Source organism: Macaca fascicularis, chromosome 4 (genome assembly GCF_037993035.2).
Source record: "Macaca fascicularis isolate 582-1 chromosome 4, T2T-MFA8v1.1".
NCBI lineage: Eukaryota > Metazoa > Chordata > Mammalia > Primates > Cercopithecidae > Macaca > Macaca fascicularis.
Window position 1 is genome coordinate 147,994,656 of NC_088378.1, and position 20,345 is coordinate 148,015,000.

Below are 20,345 nucleotides of genomic sequence, written 5' to 3' on the forward strand. Positions count from 1 at the left end.
TGTTCAAGTGCTGCCTATGAGATTGGGCCATAGGCAAAAGCTTTTCTAGAATTTGGAGCCACCGAAATAAAGGACATTTGGACTCAAGAATCTCGTGAATTTGGTTACTTTCCTCAAGAAACTATGTCTAGTAATTTTTTTGAAAACTCTATTCAGTAATTTTTTTAAAAGGAGCAGTAGTAAGGTTTTTGTGTATGTGTAATTACCCAAGCAATACAAGTTCGTTGAAGAAAAATTACAGTGTCACAAAGAATACCTTGTAATCTAGTCATGTAGAATGTAATCATTGTTAATATTTTGATGTTGTCTTTCTGCTATGTTGTTCTAGCTACAGAAATATTTAAAATCATAAGTTGGGTTTTTATCACAACTTAAATCAGTTTGAAGAATATCTACTGAGCTTCACTGCTGCTTACCAAATTATCATTCTGTTGCGTTACTTTGATGGCAGGTATTTAGAGCCGCCAATACCTTGAAGTTTGATCTTACGCCCCATTCTTCAGCTTTCACTTCTTAAAGATGTTTCCTCTTTAAGCAAACACCTTAAAGAGAAAATTTGTACTGAGATACTAACTCCTTTTAGGATCTGAAAAATGGTCACAACTGTGAAGATAAGCGTAGAATGGAAAAATTGGCAATCATTCACCCACACCTCCCTCCAGGAGTGGCATTCCAAAACGCCCAGCCCACATTTCTTTGCCTACAGGAATTTTGCTTTTTTACATCTGGCTATGATGCTTAAGAGCGCCCTCTATAGGCTGATGCCCTGCACTCTGGATTACGCGTGGCCCCATTCTGAAGGGAAGCGTTAAGACCAAGCATGGCTGGTCTAACCTGTGTGTTCTCTCTCCTGAGCATTCATCATTTCCAAGGTGATTATTGTAACCTCAATAACCATGTTGTTGTGGAATGGCTGGGGTCCCCAGGTTCCAGGTAGCTAGGTAACCAGGTAGCTCTGAGGTGGGAAGTGAGGGAGGTAGTACGGGTTGATGAGTTGGGAGTCAAACGAGATTCAGACTCAAATTCTGGTTCTGCCTTGTGGTACCCATACAAGCTAACTTTGGTCTCCTCAATGGTGAAGTGGGACAGTAATATCTATCAGCTGTACAGACTGTCTTCATAGTAGATTCATAATATTTGCGTTGCACTTCAATGTGGTATGCTTTATCCTTTTCAAATTGATTATCTCATTTAACTTAATCCCTAAAGATTAAAGAGAAAATCATTGCAAGGCCAACATCCACTGTATTTTTATTCAGTTTTCAGAGCCGTGGCTCATGTTTGGCAATTTATGTGAAAGCATGTCCAGCTGGTGCCTCATTTTAAGCAAGCTCTGTGTGGGGTAACAGTCAAAAGCTTCAGCTCTGGAATTGCACAGTCTGGGCTTTGCCAACCAATTCACTTGTGACCTTAAGCAGGTTACCTAATCTCTCTGTGCCTCAGTTTACTCACTTATAAAATGGAGTCCAAACCTCATATGGCTGTATGTGGCTTAAGTGCTATGATAGGGAAAGCTTTTAGAATAGTGGTCAATACTCAATACATATTAATCCCTATTGTCTATTTACAAAAATGGGTTTATAGAATAGTGACCATTTTTCACATGTCTGGTTAACCTCAAATTCAAAATAGGACTTATTTACAGAACTTCAGTTTATAAATAACTTTTCAGAGGTTTAATATGGCAGACACAGCACTGAACAAGTTGTTAGGCGTCTGAGTTGTAGCCTTGCCCCTGCTGTGGTATAGCTGGAGGATCTTGGGCAAGTCATTTACCCTCTTTGAGCCTCATTCTTCATCTGAAACAAGGGGACTGATTACACATTCTCTAAGCATTATACTAGCCAGTCTTTACTTCAAAATGATGTATCTACCTATAAAAGTTAATGCTTGTTCTAGGGTTCATGCATGCTTTCAGCTCCCTTAACATGCCTAAGCAGAAAGCTTTTGGTACAATGAGTTTTCTGTAACATAAAAAAAGGAACATGCCCAGAAGCTTGTTATTAGGGCAACCACATTTCCTTGCAAGTGACACATTTTTAAAATCCCTTTCCCCCAGAGGTTACACAGATTCAGAATTTTGGTTCATTTGCTTAAAAGTATATATAAATTCATTTAGCTATATGGACACTAAAAGATCTGGGAAGAAAAAAAATGAGTCAATGAGTCATGCTCACAATGCATTTTTTAAACAGCCTTTCTGAGATCCTGTTTGTTTCAGCAATTGTTTTTTGTGGTTAAAGGAAATGTTAAGGTTCACAGAACTTCGGAGCATTGGTGTGTAACTGCTCGTGTTCTAAAACAGGGTTGCATATAGCGAGAGAGAAAGAGAAAGAGAGACAGAGAGAAAGAAAAGGCATTCACCTACACACGACAAATCCCAATGTCTGTTCTCTGTCTCTCCCTGTCTGTTTCTTTTCTCTCTCTCTCTCTCTCTCTCTCTCTCTCTCACACACACACACACACACACACACACACAGCCTTAAGTTTGCTTTCCTAACAACATCGTCATGTCATTTAGAATATGGTTACTATCAAGTAGGCTTAATCTTTCCTGGAGAAATTATTCATTTGATTATCAAGGAATTGAAAAACCAGTTGTTAGCATTACAGACTCTTTTCCCATTGTTGTTTCAAACTTATCAAATTAAACAACTTTCATCTGTTTTGTCACTGTGATCTTGACAGCCAGTCTGGTCAGTGTTAGTGGAAATAACTGGATGGGTAATAATGGTAATGACTATAAGAATGCTGCTGCTGCTGATGATGATGATGACAATGATGATGACAATGACAATGATGATGACAATTGAAAAAAGGAAAAAGGAAGGGCCATGCACAGTGTAAGTTCCTATCCTGCTTTCAAGAACAGAACAGAATTCATCTGTGGAAACAAACGACTCACCAGGTGGTGGTCAGTGAGTATTTTAGAAGCCAAAATTACTCCTTAGCACAAGTTAAAGCTCCAATTGCTTCTTTCCTTAGAAATGCGACCCGTCCCTGCCTCCATTTTCAGCACTGCTGAAAAGATTAGAATAATAAAACACCCCAACTTCATAGTAAGTGTGCGAAGTATTTCTCAGGTTCTTGTATTTCCTGGATACTTGCATGCCTTTTAGGATTATGCTTGAAGATGACAAGAAATTACAAATCATTTGTCAGATTTTCAAATGTCCCCCAGAGCTGACACAGTGCAGCTGAGCATGAGAATACTTCTCCTGTCCTGGATAACTGTGTCTGAGAAAGTTGTTTCAACCTCCACAAAGGAGGGGAACTCTCCCAGATGGAGATGAACTGGCAAAAGGAAGTCCACTCAACCACTAGCTGCCCGTTGCCTTAAAGAGACTAACAGCTGCTTGGAAAAAAATTGCCACTCACTTATGAACCAAGCCTCCCTCCTTTCTCCAAGCCAAGTAAGTTAGCACTTTTTCCCTTTCAAAGGGAACTTCAGGTCAGAGGGAGCAAGAAGACTACAAAACACTTACCAAAAAAAAAAAAAAAATTGTACTTAGGATAAATACCTATTTTTTTTTTTTTGTCTTTCCATGTAGGCTGTTTACAAAACCAAGATAGTATTTTTCTTTTAATAGGTAAATAATTATGCAATCTGGTATAATCTGGAATATTTTGATATTGTTTCCTGAATTGTATTTGCCCCTTCCAAAATTAATAGAAAGAAGAAAGGGGAAAAAAGCAATTAAATAAATATTATGTACAAAACTAATAAATGCTGAAAGTTCAGACGGGTTAAGTCATACCCTCCGTGGAAAAAGTAAGAGAAATCAAATGTAAAAGTATATGAGCCTTGGCTAGAGAGGATTGGAGATTTTTGTGTGATTATGCCACATTTTATAACATGTAAATAAATACAAGCATTGCTATTTAACTATGCTGAATCTTTCTCAAAAAATATCTGGGTTTCTCGAGTGGATCCAATAATGGGATTGAAATGCCCTAGTTTCCTGGGTTGAAAAGAATTGGTCACTCTTTGCTTTCACGATTTTGCCAAGATTGCTTGGATCAATTTCCACCCCCAAATTCCTGGATAAATGCTTTAGTTGGAAGTCACTTTCCCTACTTTATTTGTCCCAGGGTCTGGAGCAGACAAAGACCTCCCCACAGTAATTCATGCTTGTGTGACCTCTGTCTTGGATTACTGCAAAACATTCTCTTCCCATAGATGTCTAGGAAGCTTTCTTTGGCTGGTGCCAAAGAGATGGTGTCATTGCAGGGGCATAAACTAAAATAGCACATTGCACTAAAGCTATGCAGGCTGTCTTAGCCACCAGTCCACCCCCCTGATTTATGGCCCCCAGTGACCTCAGAGTAACCTGTTTAGATCAGGCCAATGCCAAAAGGGGCCCAATATTACAAGTAAAACATTTTAGATGTTTATTTTAATATGTCCATGAGCAGCCAGCCAAGTCTTAACTTTTTAGGAATGGTGAGTGTAAGATATACTAGAGTATGTCTTCCATAGGGCTTGAGTTGAAAACTAAAAGTGCATGCATACTCATTGTAGCTATGACAGTTTTAAAAAAAGAAAAAGAAATCTGTAGTTGTTGTGACCAAAATATTAAAATAAATTTGGAGGGTTGCCCTCCCACCTCTCTTTTTGATAGAAGCCACTTCAGTTACACAAGCCAACATATTTATTAAAAAGATGTGATTTATCTAGTTAACTGTGCCTCCTGTATTTTTTCAAGAGACAGGGTCTCACCCAGCCTGAAGTGCAGTGGTGTGATTGTAGCTCACTGCAGCCTCAACTTCCTGGGCTCAAGGGATCCTCCTGCCTCAGCCTCCAAGTAGCTGGGACTACAGGTGTGCACCACCATATCCAGCTAATTTTTTTTATTTTTTTGTAAAGCCAGGCTGTGACTATGTTGCCCAGGTTGGTCTCAAACTCCTTGCCTTAAGTGATCCTCCCGCCTAGGCCTCTCAAAGTGCTGGGATTACAAGCGTGAGCCACCGTGCTTGGCCTGCCTTGTATATTTTATTGTGCTAAGCAAATGTCAGTTTATTCAACTTCTCATTTATTTTTGGATGGCAAAATTGTGTCTACTAATTACTTGCCAAAAGCTGTGATGTTTAACTAAAATGTTTAAAATGCAGTTGATTTTGGAAGATATTTTAAAGGAGAAAAGGTATTAGTTGAGACAAATTAAAGTGACTCTTTCAAGTACCAGAAGGACAGAGAAAAGTTGGAGAGGAAGAAAAGGACCTAGTAAATGGTCCTACAAGTGAAAATGGAAAGAAGAAAATGAAACTAGAAATGCAGGTGCTGATGAGACAGTAACCACTCTTATAATTCCTCATCATTCAGTATGGTCCAGGCTGTGTCAGGTGCTAGTTTCTGGGACCCTGAAATGTGGATGTGCTTGGCTGACTCTGAGGGTGATGATTCCATAGCATCTGCACACCCTAGATTGAAGAGGGAAGTGTCAAGAACCTGAACTGTTTGATTCTTGTTGATAAACAAATCAGGTCATGTAAGCTAAAAGCCCACTTTACTTTGTGCTGTGTAGCCAGAGCATATCTTATCCTTTAGAATATTCCTTGCTTCCAAAAAAAAAAATAAATAAGAACAATTTACTTTATCCTTTTCAGATATTTTTAAGAGAAAGATTTTGACCTATGCTGTGATAGCAATCAAAAGCCAGATATAATGGGCAGTGTTTCTCCAGAAGGCAAATTAATAATAATTTATATCATCATTCTTTCACATGTTGGCTTTCTATAGCTTCAATTTTTTCATGTCTCAGCTTGCTTAAGAAATGCTTCAGGCAGGAGATACTTAAGGACACAGTGTTGGATACAAAGTAAATCTCCTGGAACTTAAAATATAAATGTGAGAAACGTGAACTTTTTGGGGTGGGTAAGGTGTCTCTTTTCCAAACTGAGGAAGAGAGGAAACACTCGGATCTAGCTTTGTAAAGATTTTCATTAATAGAGAACCTCCTAAACAGAGAAGAGATCCTGGGGTTATTCGTCTGCGGCTATATTACAAGTTTAACTCTAGACAGCAATTATTTCTAAATAAAATAAAGAGAAGAAAGAGGTTGCTGCCTTCCGGAAAGTGATGAGGTTATGGTGCCACTTTTCACCACAGACTTTTCTTTCTTTGCCTTTGAATTATTGGGAGTTAAAGGTTTGAATATTTATACTATACCACTCACACAGCAGCAGCATAAGAGCAGCTGGTCCCTTCTCCCTCTTGACTTCATTCTAAACTGTTCATTCAGTGTAAGAAGTAACAAAAGGATAACTTGCCTTTCAGATCACAAGATGAGTCAGCTGGCTGAGCCTTTGAGTATAATTTTTTTATGTGAACTTCAGAAGTCTCTGAGAGAGAGTAAATATGAAAACATTTTCTATGGTGGGAATTTTCTTTCTATTGATAACAGCAAAATACACTAGTAGAATGGTATTTAAAGAAAAATATACCAAAGACTCAAATAAGCAGATATGATTTGTGGAAGGCACTCTTAACTGTCTTAACTGCCTTCAGATAAATGACATGACTAAAATATTAGGAAAAACAAACTCTTCTTCAACTTGTGGTTCATACACTGAGGGGTACCAAGAATGTCTTTGAGGTAGGGCGTGACTCACACCCCTATTAATCGCCACAAGCATCTCTAAAAACTGAAAAAGCTATTAAAATTTTAAACCTTAATAGAAAGCATAATAGAAAGCTTTTTAAATAAAACATTGCAATTTTGAGTGGTCTGCATTCTACAATCTGAGTAAAAAATCACGTGTTGCTCTGCAAACAGCTTCTAGAGAAGGCCCAGACCCCTTTTCTAACCATATTGCTGTATTGGATACTTTGCATACAGAAATTCTGAAGTCATTGTTGTTTTCGAATCTTTGATTTTTAGCTTCCAGACTTCCAAACTGAGGGAAAGTAGCATATATGCTGTGGAATGAGCAAAATATTTGAACTCATAAAACCTAGTTCAACTTACTATTTGTTTGGCTTTAGGCAAATTACCTAACTCCTCAGAAGATTCAATTTCCTTTTTCCAGTGAAAATGATGATAATAGGCTGGCCGTGGTGGCTCATGCCTGTAATCCCAGCACTTTGGGAAGCCGAGGCTGGCGGATCACGAGGTCAAGAGATTGAAACCATCCTGGCCAACATAGTGAAACCCCGTGTCTACTAAAAATATAAAAATTAGCTGGGCACGGTGGTGTGCACCTGTAGTCCCAGCTACTCCAGAGGCTGTGGCAGGAGAATCACCTGAACCTGGGAGGTGGAGGTTGCAGTGAGCCGAAATCACACCACTGCACTCTAGCCTGGTGGCAGAGCAAAACTCTGTCTCAAAAAAAAAATAAAAATAAAAAATAAAAGAAAATGATGATAATAAAGGTGATGGTAGTGGTGGTTGTAGTGGTTGGTGGTAATGGTGATGATGATTATGATGATATTGATGATGGTGGTGGTGGCGGTAGTGGTTGGACCAGTGGTGGTAGTGGTTATAGAGATAATAATAATGGTGGTGGTGGTAAGGTGATGATAATGATAATAATCATGATGATGGTGGTGGTAGTGGTATTGGTTATGATGGTGATGGTGGTGATGGTTTTAGTGGTGGTTATGGTGATGATGATTGTGATGATAATGTTGATGGTGGTGGTGGTGATGATAATGGTGGTGGTGGTTGTAGTTGTAGTGGTGGTGGTGATGGTAGTGGTGGTGAGGTGATGATGATGATAATCATGATGATGGTGGTGGTGGTGATGATGGTGGTGATGATTGTAGTTGTAGTGGTGGTGATAGTGGTGATGGTGGTGAGGTGATGATGATTATGATAATCATGATGATGGTGGGTGGTGGTAATGATGATGATGGTGGTGGTGGTGATGGTGGTGATGATTGTAGTTGTAGTGGTGGTGGTGGTAGTGGTGGTGATGGTGGTGAGGTGATGATTATGATAATCATGATGATGGTGGTGGTGGTAATGTTGATGATGGTGGTGGTGATGATAATGGTGGTGGTGGTTGTAGTTGTAGTGGTGGTGGTGATGGTAGTGGTGGTGAGTTGATGATGATGATAATCATGATGATGGTGGGTGGTGGCAATGATGATGATGGTGGTGGAGATGATGATTGTGGTGATGCTGATGATGATGTTAGTGATGATGGTGATGATGATGATGATTAACCACTCAAAAAACTGCTGAGTTTAAAGGGAGATAATGTATGATATACTTGAAAACCATAAGGGCTTACTACATAAGTATCAGTTATTATTTAACTGTGATTTTCTCAGCTGTCTCAGCCTCCCAAGTCTATACAATTCGCCCCTCTTCTATTCTTGGCCTTTGTTAGGAAGAGCTAGCTTAATAAAAGACACAAGTTGATTAGAGCAGAGCTATTGCGACTGCTCACCTCAAATGCTTTCCTGAGAACATAGAGGTACTTCTGGCTCATGAATTAGCAAACCTGGTTGCTATCTGATCTCTACCATGTGACCAAGGCAGGGCTCAGAATAACCCCATTGCTTGGCACAGAATACATACATGATTGCTTACCCGTGTGCTATTGCTTTAATCAATCTGGTCTCTGCCTGAAAATTCTCTGGGTATCAAGGGAGAAACACGTACTATGGCAGTTTTATTGTGTAGAGGGGCCCCTTGCCTCGGAGGTGAAAATCATATCTTTAACCGTATCTGTAGCAGTATGCAGGACCTATTTCCTGAGTAAATATTTACTTGTGGTAAACACATCAGAGGCACTGCCTCCCCCATCACCACTTTACAGAGTTCTTTTAAAAATGTAATCTGAGAAAAGCTGAACTTTCTGTATCTGTTAAAGCATTTCTAATTTAAAGATAACACCCACTGAAACTTTAATGTTGTATATGTTACAGTATTTTAGGACAGCAATTAAGATTTTAAATGAAGCCTCTACAATGTTCCCTCTAGTGGTGTTTTGTTTTTGTTTTAGATTCCATTGTTTTAAAAATATTTTCAGTGGTAAAACTCCCTGAAAAAAATGATAATCTGTTTATGTGTATTTGTGTGTAAACATTAATTTTATACAAATGTACAGGACAAACATTAGCTCAGTTGCTTCATAATAATACTACATGGGACAGAGAAGGAGTGAATAGAGTCAACCCTCTGCGAGCTCATTGACAAATACTTATTGAGTACCACTCATAAAAGTTATGAGCAGGGCACATACTTAGTTGGTTAGGTTGGAAATGGTACCAGCTGCAGCAGAGTAGACCAAGAATGGATGAATCTAAAATTTTTTTTTTTTTTTTTTTTTTTTTTTTGAGACCGAGTCTCACTCTGTCACGAGGCTGGAGTGCAACGGCGCAGTCTTGGCTCACTGCAACCTCCGCCTCCTGGGTTCAAGTGATTCTCCTGTCTCAGCCTCCTGAGTAGCTGGGATTACAGTCACACACCACCACGCCCAGCTAATTTTTGCATTTTTAATAGAGACAGGGTTTCACCATGTTGGCCAGGATGGTCTTGATCTCTTGACCTCCTGATCCACCCGCCTCGGCCTCCCAAAGTGCTGGGATTACAGGCGTGAGCCACCATGCCCGGCCTGAACCTAAATTCTCTACTCTTCTGGAAAGGCAACTGATGGCGGGTCAGAAGCATCATCTGCCCTATGCAGAAAGACAACACAGCTTGTCCTTTACAACAAGGACTACAATGCAGAAGACAGATATAGCCCCGTGGATCTTCCTAATATTGATAATACGCCTGGAAAAGTAGGTGTTTATGCCTTACGACCCACCAGGTAACACTGAGAACTGCACACATTGAGTCAATGGCTTTTTGCACTGCTCTTGGTCTAGGCAGAGACGGATAAGCCATGGCCTCAGGCCAGATCCAGCCAATTGCCTGTTTTTGTATCGCCTGCAAGATAAGAATGATTTTTTACAGATGAACATTTGCAATTAATTTGGTGATAGGGATCACTAACCTAGAATCTCAATTAAGCAAAACATTATCCCAAAGGAAAAGAATTCCATTCTTGTCCTTACTAGACCATTTTTTAAAGTACTCAATTATATTTTGAATTTTGTCAATAACGATATGTGAAATTTTATTTTCTTTCTTGTTATATGTCTTTATATAATTTCTTCATTTTTATCACTTGGCCCACAAAGCCTAAAATATTTATCTAGCTTTTTACAGAAAAAGCCTGCCAACTCCTAGTCTATGTCATCAACTTCCAAATCTTAAGGTCATTGAGAGTTTTGTAATCATCTCTTCCTCTTCCCCTTTTGCATCATCTCTTCCTTCCTTCTCATGTCTGCTGGGAGGGTCTTATCATTATTAAATCCCCATGTAGGAAGGGACTTATCCCTTCTTATGGTTATTTTAAAACTCTTTTAAAAAGAATATCTGTCATTATATTACATTGCTCTGTAATACCAATTGGAAGGATGATGAAAAATTGGTGGCTAAGACAAAATGCCTTGGGTTTGAGGAGGGAACAGAAGGCAACATCCTATAAAAGGAGAAACACCGTAAGACTAAGGATCTTTTCTGTCAGCCCAACAGTAAATCAGGTGAAAGAAGATAGCACACAGCAAGTGTCCAAGGAGTCTTTTCTATTTACACCTCTGCAATATTTCAAGGGACTTCTTTCCCCCATGTGATGCTTCGAGTACACACATCTCCAAGATCTGAAGCCCTTAGACCTAACCTTAATGAATGATAATGAATGATAGGCAAGCATGACTCAAAGTTGTCTTTTTGGCTTTTGCACACACGCAAGTCCCAGTTTACCAAGGAGTGATGGTGCCAGGCCTCAGGGGGCATCTCCCAAAGAAACCACAAATTGGAAATGCATTACCTTACGTTAGGAGATTACATGGGATTAGCAGAGCTTTGATCATCCCAAAACGGTGCTGGCTCTTGCCCACTGCCCCATGTCTGTAAAGCAGACCAGCGTGTGTCTGCTCAGCCTGCATGTTAATTCAAGAACAAGGAAGCCTTTTCAAAACAGACACAACGGGAGAGCGCTAAAAGCACTGCCACACACACCCATGCACATTTGGAGGGGCCACACGGCTCCTGGTTGCTACGCATTACAAGAGGCAGGAATGCTGAGCTCTGTGAGGCATTTCTGAGCAGTTTTTTTTTTTTCTTTTTCACCCAGGCTGGAGTGCAGTAGTGCGATCTCGGCTTACTGCAACCTCTGCCTCCCAGGTTCAAGTGAGTCTCATGCCTCAGTTTCCCAAGCAGCTGGGACTACAGAGACATGCCATCACGCCCGGCTAATGTTTTGTATTTTTAGTAGAGAGGGGATTTCACCATGTTAGCCAGACTGGTCTCAAACTCCTGGCCTCAAGTGTTCCACCCACCTCAGCCTCCCAAAATGCTGGAATTACAGGAGTGAGCCACCGCGCCCAGCCTCTGAGCAGTTCTAACTTGCTGTGGGGGAGAAGAATCTTGCTATTAAAAAGAGTTAGGAAACTCTTGGCCACTGTTGGTGGGGATATAAAATGGTACAGCCTCTATAAAAAACAGTATGACAGTTCCTAAAAAAAATTAAAAATAGAATTGCCATGTGATCCAAAAATTCCACTTCTGGGTATATACCCAAAAGAATTAAAAGCAGAGTCTTGAAAAGATATTTGTATATCATATTCATAGCAGCATTGTTCGCAATAGCCAAAAGGTGGAAGCAACTCAAGTATTCACCCATGCAAAATGTAGTACAGTATATATATACAATGGAATATTATTCAGCCTGCAAGAAGAAATGCTGACACCTGCTACCATATACATGGACCTTGAGGACATTATACTAAGTGAAATAAGTCAGTCATAAAAGACAAATACTGTATGAATCCACTTCTATGAAGTACCAAGAGTAATCAAATTTATAGAAACAATAAATAGACGGTGGTTGCCAGAGGCTGGAGGGAGGAGAAAGTAGGGAATTGCTTTAATGGGCATAGAGTTTTAGATTTGCAAAATGAGAGAGTTCTGGAGTTTGGTGCAGAACAGTGTGAATATACTTTACACTACTGAACCATACCCTTAAAAAACAGTTGAGATGGTAAATTTTATGTTATGTGTATTTTACCTTTTTTTTTTTTTTGAGACTGTCTTGTTCTTTTGCACAGGCTGGAGTGCAATGGCACCATCTTGGCTCACTGCAACCTCTGCCTCCCTGGTTCAAGCAATTCTTGTGCCTCAGCCTCCTGGAGTAACTGGAACTACAGGCGCATGCCAACACAGCAGGCTAATTTTTGTATTTTCGGTAGAGACAAGGTTTCACCACATTGGCCGGGCTGGTCTCGAACTCCTAACCTCAAATGATCCACCTGCTTCGGCCTCCCAAGGTGCTGGGATTACAGGCATGAGCCACCATGCCTGGCCGCTTACCATATTTTTGGTTTTTTAAAAGACTTCAGAATGGGTACACAAAACACTGGAAAGTACCAGGCCATTCCTGAAGGTCTGCAGAGCAGTTGCTTTTTCTTGAGCCAGGTAAATTTAACAGTAGGGAACTGAATTTCCACAAAAGATAGAAGTGGTTCTAGGGAGCTGACGCTGACCAAGGCTAAGCATATCTGATACAATCTTAGAAAGACTGGTTCCTTTATAACAGCATATGTGAGAGTTATGTATGGGATTCTGCTACTAATTTCCTCCTAGCTGGGCATCAGTTTCAGGAACTCTGCAAAAATACTTTGAGATTAGCACTTACTGAGGCTCCTCTAGAGATGAATAACATAATTAGAAGATGTGTCTCCCTTGGGGGCTTATGAGATCTTTAGGGATATAAATAAGTTTTTTTTTTTTTTATTATTACTCATTTAAAGAATATCGGCCAGGCATGGTGGCTCATGCCTATAATCCCAGCACTTTGGGAGGCCGAGGAGGACGGGTCACTTGAGGTCAGGAGTTCGAGACCAGTCTGGCCAACATGGTGAAACTCCTTCTCTACTAAAAAATACAAAACTTAACTGGGCATGGTGGCACACATCTGTAATCCTAGCTACTTGGGAGGCTGAGGCAGGAGAATTGCTTGAATCTGGGAGGCGGAGGTTGCAGTGAGCTGAGATCGCGCCATTGCACTCCAGCCTGGGCAACAGAGCGAGACTCTGTCTCAAATTTAACAAAAAAAGAAAGAATATCAATTGAAAGTCTTCCATATGCTTGGTTCAGTTCTATTCTGGCTCTCAGGATACAGCAGTGAATATAACAAAGTCCCAGCCTTGTGAAGTTATATTGCAGAGAAGAGAAACAGACAATAGGCAAGCCTGTAAAAATACAGTACATCAGGGGAGGGGGGGCGATAAGTGTTACAGAAAAAAATTAAGTGCAGAGTGGGCAGAATAGGACATGGTGGTCAGGGAAGACTTTACTGACAAATTCCCAGAGGTTTGAAGTCAAGGTCTGAACATACGGAGGTCTGGGGAGAGTGTTCCAGGAATAGTAAGGAAACCAATGTGAGCAAGGCAGAGAATGGTAGAAGATGAGATCTAAGGCTGGGCATGGTGGTTCACGCCTGTAATCCCAGCACTTTGGAAGGCCAAAGTTGGAGGATCACTTGAGATCAGGTATTTGAGACCAGCCTGGCCAACATGGTGAAACCATGTATCTACTATTTAAAAAAAAAAAAATTAGCTGGGTGTGGTGGCACGTGCCTATAGTCCCAACTACTTGGGAGGCTGAGACAGGATAATTGCTTGTGCCCAGGAGGCAGAGGTTGCAGTGGCCTGAGATCATGCCACTGCACTCAAGCCTTGGTGACAGAGACTCTGTCTCCTCAAAAAAAAAAAAAAAAAAAAAAAAAAAGAAGAAGAAGAGAGAGAGATCTAAGAGGTTTTGGGGAGTTCAGCTCCTGTAAAGCCTTATAGGCTACTGTAAGGATTTGAGTTTTTACTCTATGAGATGGGAAGCCATTGGCCAGTGTTGAGCAAAGTGATGCAATCTGATTTACCTTACAAAAGGATCATTCTGACTGTTGTCTTGGAAAGAAAGATGGGGGAATAAGGGCAAGGGCAGGTTAGGAGACCATGGGCTTATTCCAGAAGAGCTCATGGGATCCTTACTTGGCCTGCTACTGGCTGAATACTGGGGGCATGGGAAAAAGTGGTCAAGGATGATTCCAGGGCTTTGGCCTCAGAGTCTGGAAGGATAACATTGTTCTTTACTGAAATGAAGACGGCTGCTAGAGGAGTAGACTTAAGGTGAGGAAGGGTATTGCTGTGATGCAGAATCAAGAGTCCAGTTTTGGACAGTTAAGTTTATAGTATACATATAAATTGTGGATGACTTCATGAAGTCCCATTCTAAGTACTCAGAATAGCGAACACTCAGGAAATAGTTGTTGAAATGTTGCCTATAAAGCAGCCTATACATAATTGAAAATTATACATAGATTTATCTCTAGCTCATAGGGATTGGGCTATATAACCTATATGGTTTGTTCCATAAGATCATGGGTTCAATAATACAATGCAAACTGTTCAGAACACTAAAGGGCAATTTAGGGAAAGACCAGAGGGAAAGGGCTGGAATAATCTGAGCAGGCTTCTTGGAGGTGAATATTTGAAGTTGAGAGCTTAACATCCTTGGAAGCAATGTTCTGATAAACACGATAATTGTAGGAATGCATCAGGGAATGCTTTATCTTCACATACTCTCCTGCATTTGGTGCTATGCATACCAAGTTCACATGCTTGCATTTCTTGCCCTTTTGCTCCAAAGCCATACATTCATAGAATCTCAGCTGGAAGAGACCTAAAGAGGTGTTTGGTCTACCTTCCTAACAGAAGGCTGGCAAGAATCAGCCCCAGTGCTCAACTCCCTCCCTTTTTCCCTCCAAAGGAGATGTATCTGTCTTCATCATTTACACAACCATTTAACAGTCAATAGCTAGCAGGCATCACATTTGCTTTTATTTTAACTCAAATCCCACAGGTTATATCTTCAATCACTTCACTTTATTCTAATTCTGGGAAAGAATTGTTCTTCCTTCTGCAAGACAGTCCTCAAAAACCATTAAAATAACAGTAACACCAATAACTCTCCAAACACTGAAATCGCCAGTCCAATATTTGTATTCCACCAGGCACTTGAGTCGAATAGTATCTACTGCCGCCAAGAGGGCGAGTGTATTCTCAGTGGTGAAGAGGCCTGAATGTCTGTGAATTAGGATATGAAATGCAGGGGCACACGGCCTACAGCTGTTGAACTTGAAGTCCTCTGTGAATGCAAACCCCACAGCTGAGAGGCACTTCTCAGAGAGGCCTGTGTACGTTTGCTCTTCTAGATGTCCAGGGCTTATCCTCATTGTGACTTAGCCACCGTCTTGTGTGCAGAGAACAAACGAGAGCAGGTGTTCACATTTATCTTCCTCAAGCAGCCCCTTGAGGCTCTTTGGGGGAGGGTCAGGGAAGGAAGAGGCTGAAATACAGCCTTCCATCCCCCAACTCTCACTCCTGCCAGCAGACAGCTGTTTCAGTCTCCTTGCTGCTGCTAATGAAAACATAGCTGGGACTCAATAAAAGATATTTAATATGGGATTGCTTGGAGAAGCCACTTTCTTTGGAGATTTGCTGAAACCAAAGCTCTTGGATTTGTTTCCATTGCTGTGAAATTTTCACCTCCAGCAGCCTTAGCATGAATGACCTATTTTGAACATGACAGCGATTACACTTTGGTGGCGTGAATAATTTATTAGGTGCAAGAGCACTGTCAACGTAGTGATATTACAGCAGTCTTGCTTGCCTGGCTAATTATGGAAGATGACAGCACTCTATCCTGTTGTCACAGCTCCTCTCCAAAGCTGCCAGGGATGTGGATTCTATGTGAGCAGAGAAGGAAAGAGGGGAAATGGGGCCAGGTTCCTGCTACCAAAGAAGGCTTTGTGGGTTGAGCAGGCTGTGCTGCTGGAGTTAGATTTCCACTTTCACCTCTGCAAAGTGAAACTGTGCTGGGCCCATGGGGATGAATCTTGTATCCAGTATCCTGATTTTGCATAAAATGTGTGTTAGTTGGGGGAGGTGCAGGCTGTGAAAGAGTGACTTAGGAAGGAAAGAGGCATTAGATCCTGGAGCTAGCTAGGGTATCTAATGGTTTCCAGGCTTACAGAGGAGGCACAGGCCTTTTTAGCATGCAGCTGGATTCAGAGCCTAGGAGCAGGAGTATGAGAGAAAGGAATAGAGCACAGCCAGGAGGAGCCCCAGTTATGGCTTCAGAGTGTGTTCCCTTGTATTTTAAGCTACCTTGAGAATCTCTAGAGCTTTCCCTAGCTTTGCCTGAGTATTAGTGACAGCTCATTTAACCTTACTGAGACCTCAGTGCCAGATATAAATTAGGCTCCAAAATAATGTCCATGAAGATTTTGAAGATTAACAGTCAGTGACAAAGTTTTAAGCAATAGGGCTTCTGGGCCCGTAATTCCTTCTAAAATTACCTCCTGAAGTTAATGGTCCCAGCTTTATGAAATAGGGATGAACTAACCTTTGGGAAGATCTTTGCGTAGGTGGGGGCAGGGAGACAGAAAAGAATTAAACAAGATTACATACAGTAACATCACAAGCCTACAATGGAAAGATAAATGAAAATTAAATTAAATTAAATTAAGGGAGCTACCTGAAGAAGAAATATTTTTAAAATACGAATGACTGGATAAAAGCAGATACTTCAAAATTTTCAATAATAGGTAATGATTAATGACTATCAATCAAGCCAATGTCAGGAAGCTGACGGCTCCCTCAAGTTAGAATAATTCAAGGAAGCTTATTTACAATGAGACGAGTTACAAGGGGGATGGGGATGCTGGGGATAGTGGGGTCCAAGGTGACCTCATAGGGAGGAGCCAGGGAATGCATATTCTCACCTTACTTTCATCTCCTGTTGGGGATCCCCGTTGGCCAGACCCACCTGGATATCACAGGGCGGCCACTGATGTGGTCCCTACAGGTGAACCCACCAGGAGAGAGAAGATGGAGATGGACAGAAAGGGTCAACATGGGATAACCTGCAAACCAGGGACTGCATCAGGCCCAGGGACACGGAATGAATAAATCACCTTGGAGGACCTTTACAGATACATCTCTTCTTTTAATGTTTCCCCTGATCATGAGAGAAAAAGGAAAGATATTGTGAAGTGAAAGTCAACTTAGAACTTTTAAAAAAGCCTACTACAGCTGGGCGCGGTGGCTCATGCCTGTAATCCCAGCACTTTGGGAAGCTAAAGCGGGCGCATCACGAGGTCAGGGGTTCAAGACCAGCCTGGCCAACATGGTGGAACCTCGTCTCTACTAAAAATACAAAACATTAGCCAGGCCTGGTGGCACGCACCTGTAATCCCAGCTACTCGGGAGGCTGAGGCAGGAGAATCGCTTGAACCCAGGAGGCGGAGGGTGCAGTAAGGCAACATTGCGCCATTGCACTCCAGCCTGGGTGACAAAGCAAGACTCTGTCTCAAGAAAAAAAGAAAAAAAAAAGCCTACTGCATATCAAGTACTTAGCATTGTGCTTACACATAGATATTGATACTCTCCAATCACTTCTACAACTGCTTTGAATCATGTTATACTTATTTTAATATCTTTGTGCAATAATACATATTGATTAAATGTATGCCATTTACTTTCAGCCTATGGTGTTCAGAACTATACCAATTTGTAAAGTTAACATTTTGCCAACATTTTTGTCAGTCTAGATCACTGATTCTCAAAATGTGATCTAAAGACTCATGAGGTTTCCCAGAACCCTTTCAAGGGGTCCCTAAAGTCCTCAATATTTTTTAAAAGCATAAAATGGTCTTGGGACCAAAAATTCAAAAAGGCTATTCTAGATTATAGTATTGTATCAATGTGTCTTGAAACGAAGGAAAGGGTCGGGAGTACTGCTGGCCTAGATTATATGATTCCAGAAAATGATCTCTATATGTAATATAATAATAATATATGAGAAATCCAATCTCAAGTTTCTGGAGAGGAGACTGCTATATTTAGAGAATATTTTATTTCCCATCAACTTTGAACATTTCACTGATTGTTGTCTACCCATGCAGCCTTACAGGTCACTTGGTGTGGAAGCTAGAAGTGGGGGTGGAGAGGAGGTTTAGGGTCAGGATAATTTACCCAAGTACAGGAGACTGATTTCTGAACCTCCGGGACATTCATTCTTGGGACATACTAAAATGCTAAGGGTGTTGGCTAAACGAGTTTCTCATTGTGCAAGCAGATACTTGTGACAATAGCAAGGAAACAGCCTGAGATGTCCACTCCCTTGAGAACCTTATCATGGGTGCCAGACACGGGCAAAGGATAACAGGGTCTTTCTCTCAGCAGTTAAGAAAGCAGTGAGCAAGACCCAGCTGTCACTTGTCAGGGTGAAATATGCTTCTGTAGGTACAGTTCAGACGCCAATAAATGCAGGCTTGTTATGTTCTTTTTCCAGGGGAAAAGGTGGCAGAAACCAGCAGGGACAGTGTATGCTCTCATTCCTCATTTAGTCAATATTTATTGGCTATCCTCTACACTCATTAATATAGAGGTTACTATCCTGTATGCAGCACAAAACATAGTTCCTGACATCGCAGAGCTTATAAACCAAAGAGGAGAAGTGTATTAAATAGCTACAACAAAAGGAAGATGTGTGATTGAGTCTGCACTCGGGACAGATGACTTAAAAGAGGACTCAGGTAGAGCACAGAAGGCCAAGGAAAGTGTCATGAAGGAGGTAACGTTTGAACAGGGCTTCATAGGCCAGGCAAGATTTTTACAGCCAAACATTAAAGGTAGGAGAAAAAGTGAGAGGCAAGGGCTCAGCAGAGAATTTCCAGGCAATAGGAATGGCCTGAGGAAAAAGGTGGAATCAGGAATTGTCAAATGTTAGAGCCAAAGAAAGCTTGGCGATCAGGTTGTCCAAACCCTTCATTTGATAGATGAGGACATAGGTCCATAAAGGCCCCTGAGTTCTCTATTGGCAACACTAAAATAGAACCTAGGCAGCGACTCTGAGTCCAGGACTTTTTCCAGGGCTGTTCCCTGGATGCAGGGTGAGAAGAGCCAGAGCTGAGAGCCTGCATGGCAGAGTGGCGGGGATGCAGCTGGGAAGGCTTTTGGAACCACACTGCAGCGCCAAGGGGGCTGGATGCCTATTTGGACTTGGTTCAGACCAGTGTTTCCTAAAGTGCATTCTGAGATGACTGTGCCAAAACCATCAGTGTGCTTGTTAAAACGACATGGGGAAAGGAAGGGGACCTAAAAATCTGCATGTTAGATTCCTTCCCAGGGTGATTCTTATGCACTTCATAAGCTGGAAAATCAAAAATACAGAGAGACGGTGGCTGGGCACGGTGGCTCACGCCTGTAATCCTAGCACTTTGGGAGGCCGAGGCAGGTGGATTACGAGGTCAGGTGTTTGAGACCAGCCTGGCCAACCTGGTGAAACCTCATCTCTACTGAAAATACAAAAATTAGCTGGGAGTGGTGGTGGGCGCCTGTAATCCCAGCTACTCGCTCGGGAGGGTGAGGCAGGAGAATCACTTGAACACAGGAGGGGGAGGTTGCAGTGAGCTGAGATTTCGCCATTGCACTCCAGCCTGGGTGATAGAGCAAGACTCCGTCTCAAAAAAAAAAAAAAAAAAAAAAAAGTACAGAGAGAGGGAGAAAGACTGGTCACAGAGCCAACTGAAGAATTCAATAGACGTGAGCAATGTGGAGACCAAAAGATTATACTATTAGAAAGAAGTGCAAAAATCTTAGAACTGGCAGCATTCCAAGCCATATTTTGGCCTTGGATCTGGGTGGCCAAGTGCCTATAGAGAAAGGTCATAGGAGTAGAGAAAAGACTTTCAAGGCTGTTAGATCTGCTGTTCATATGGATATGAAGCATCACAGATATAAAGAGAAATTAGACCTCAGTTGTTATCTGCTTACTTCTCTCTAGGACTAGTCAGCTAGTCCAAGAGTAGAAGCCAAAATTCACCAGAATAATAGACACAGGTAGATACAGAAATATGTTTTTTTATTTCTGCCGGGAATGCAGGAAAAAAATATGTGGTAGACAGACAGACAGACAGACAGACAGACAGACAGATAGATAGATAGATAAGGGTTGGTAGGTACAACCAAATTTCTAAGTGACCTTCTGATTAGACCTAGAGCACCGACTTCACTTCATAACAGCAGTGGTTCTTCAGGCATGGTCTAAGTCCTTTATTACATATGTGTAGCTCTAAGTCAGCGAATTAAATTGGTTGCATTTTGGCTGCTGTTCTGCTTTCTTCTGATGAATTGTGTATTTACTAGGATTGATTGATGACAGAACAATAAGGTTTGTTTGACTGAGTCTGTTCTTCAACCACACACTGGCTTAAAACGTGCTCAT

General features: G+C 41.3%; 1 protein-coding gene across 17 annotated transcripts in view; it reads left to right on the plus strand.

Annotated features, from left to right (window-relative positions):
* Positions 1-20,345, plus strand: part of RIPOR2 (RHO family interacting cell polarization regulator 2) — a 240,215-nt gene that overhangs the window by 113,483 nt on the left and 106,387 nt on the right. Inside the window, exon 1 of one of the 17 annotated variants that reach the window (XM_074038770.1) lies at positions 769-872. The exons of the other annotated variants lie outside the window; for them this stretch is intronic. Within the exon in view, the coding sequence (XP_073894871.1) occupies positions 821-872 (52 nt within the window). The 5' untranslated portion in view covers positions 769-820. Of the gene's footprint in view, positions 1-768; positions 873-20,345 lie in introns of those variants that run through there. 17 annotated transcript variants of the gene reach the window in all.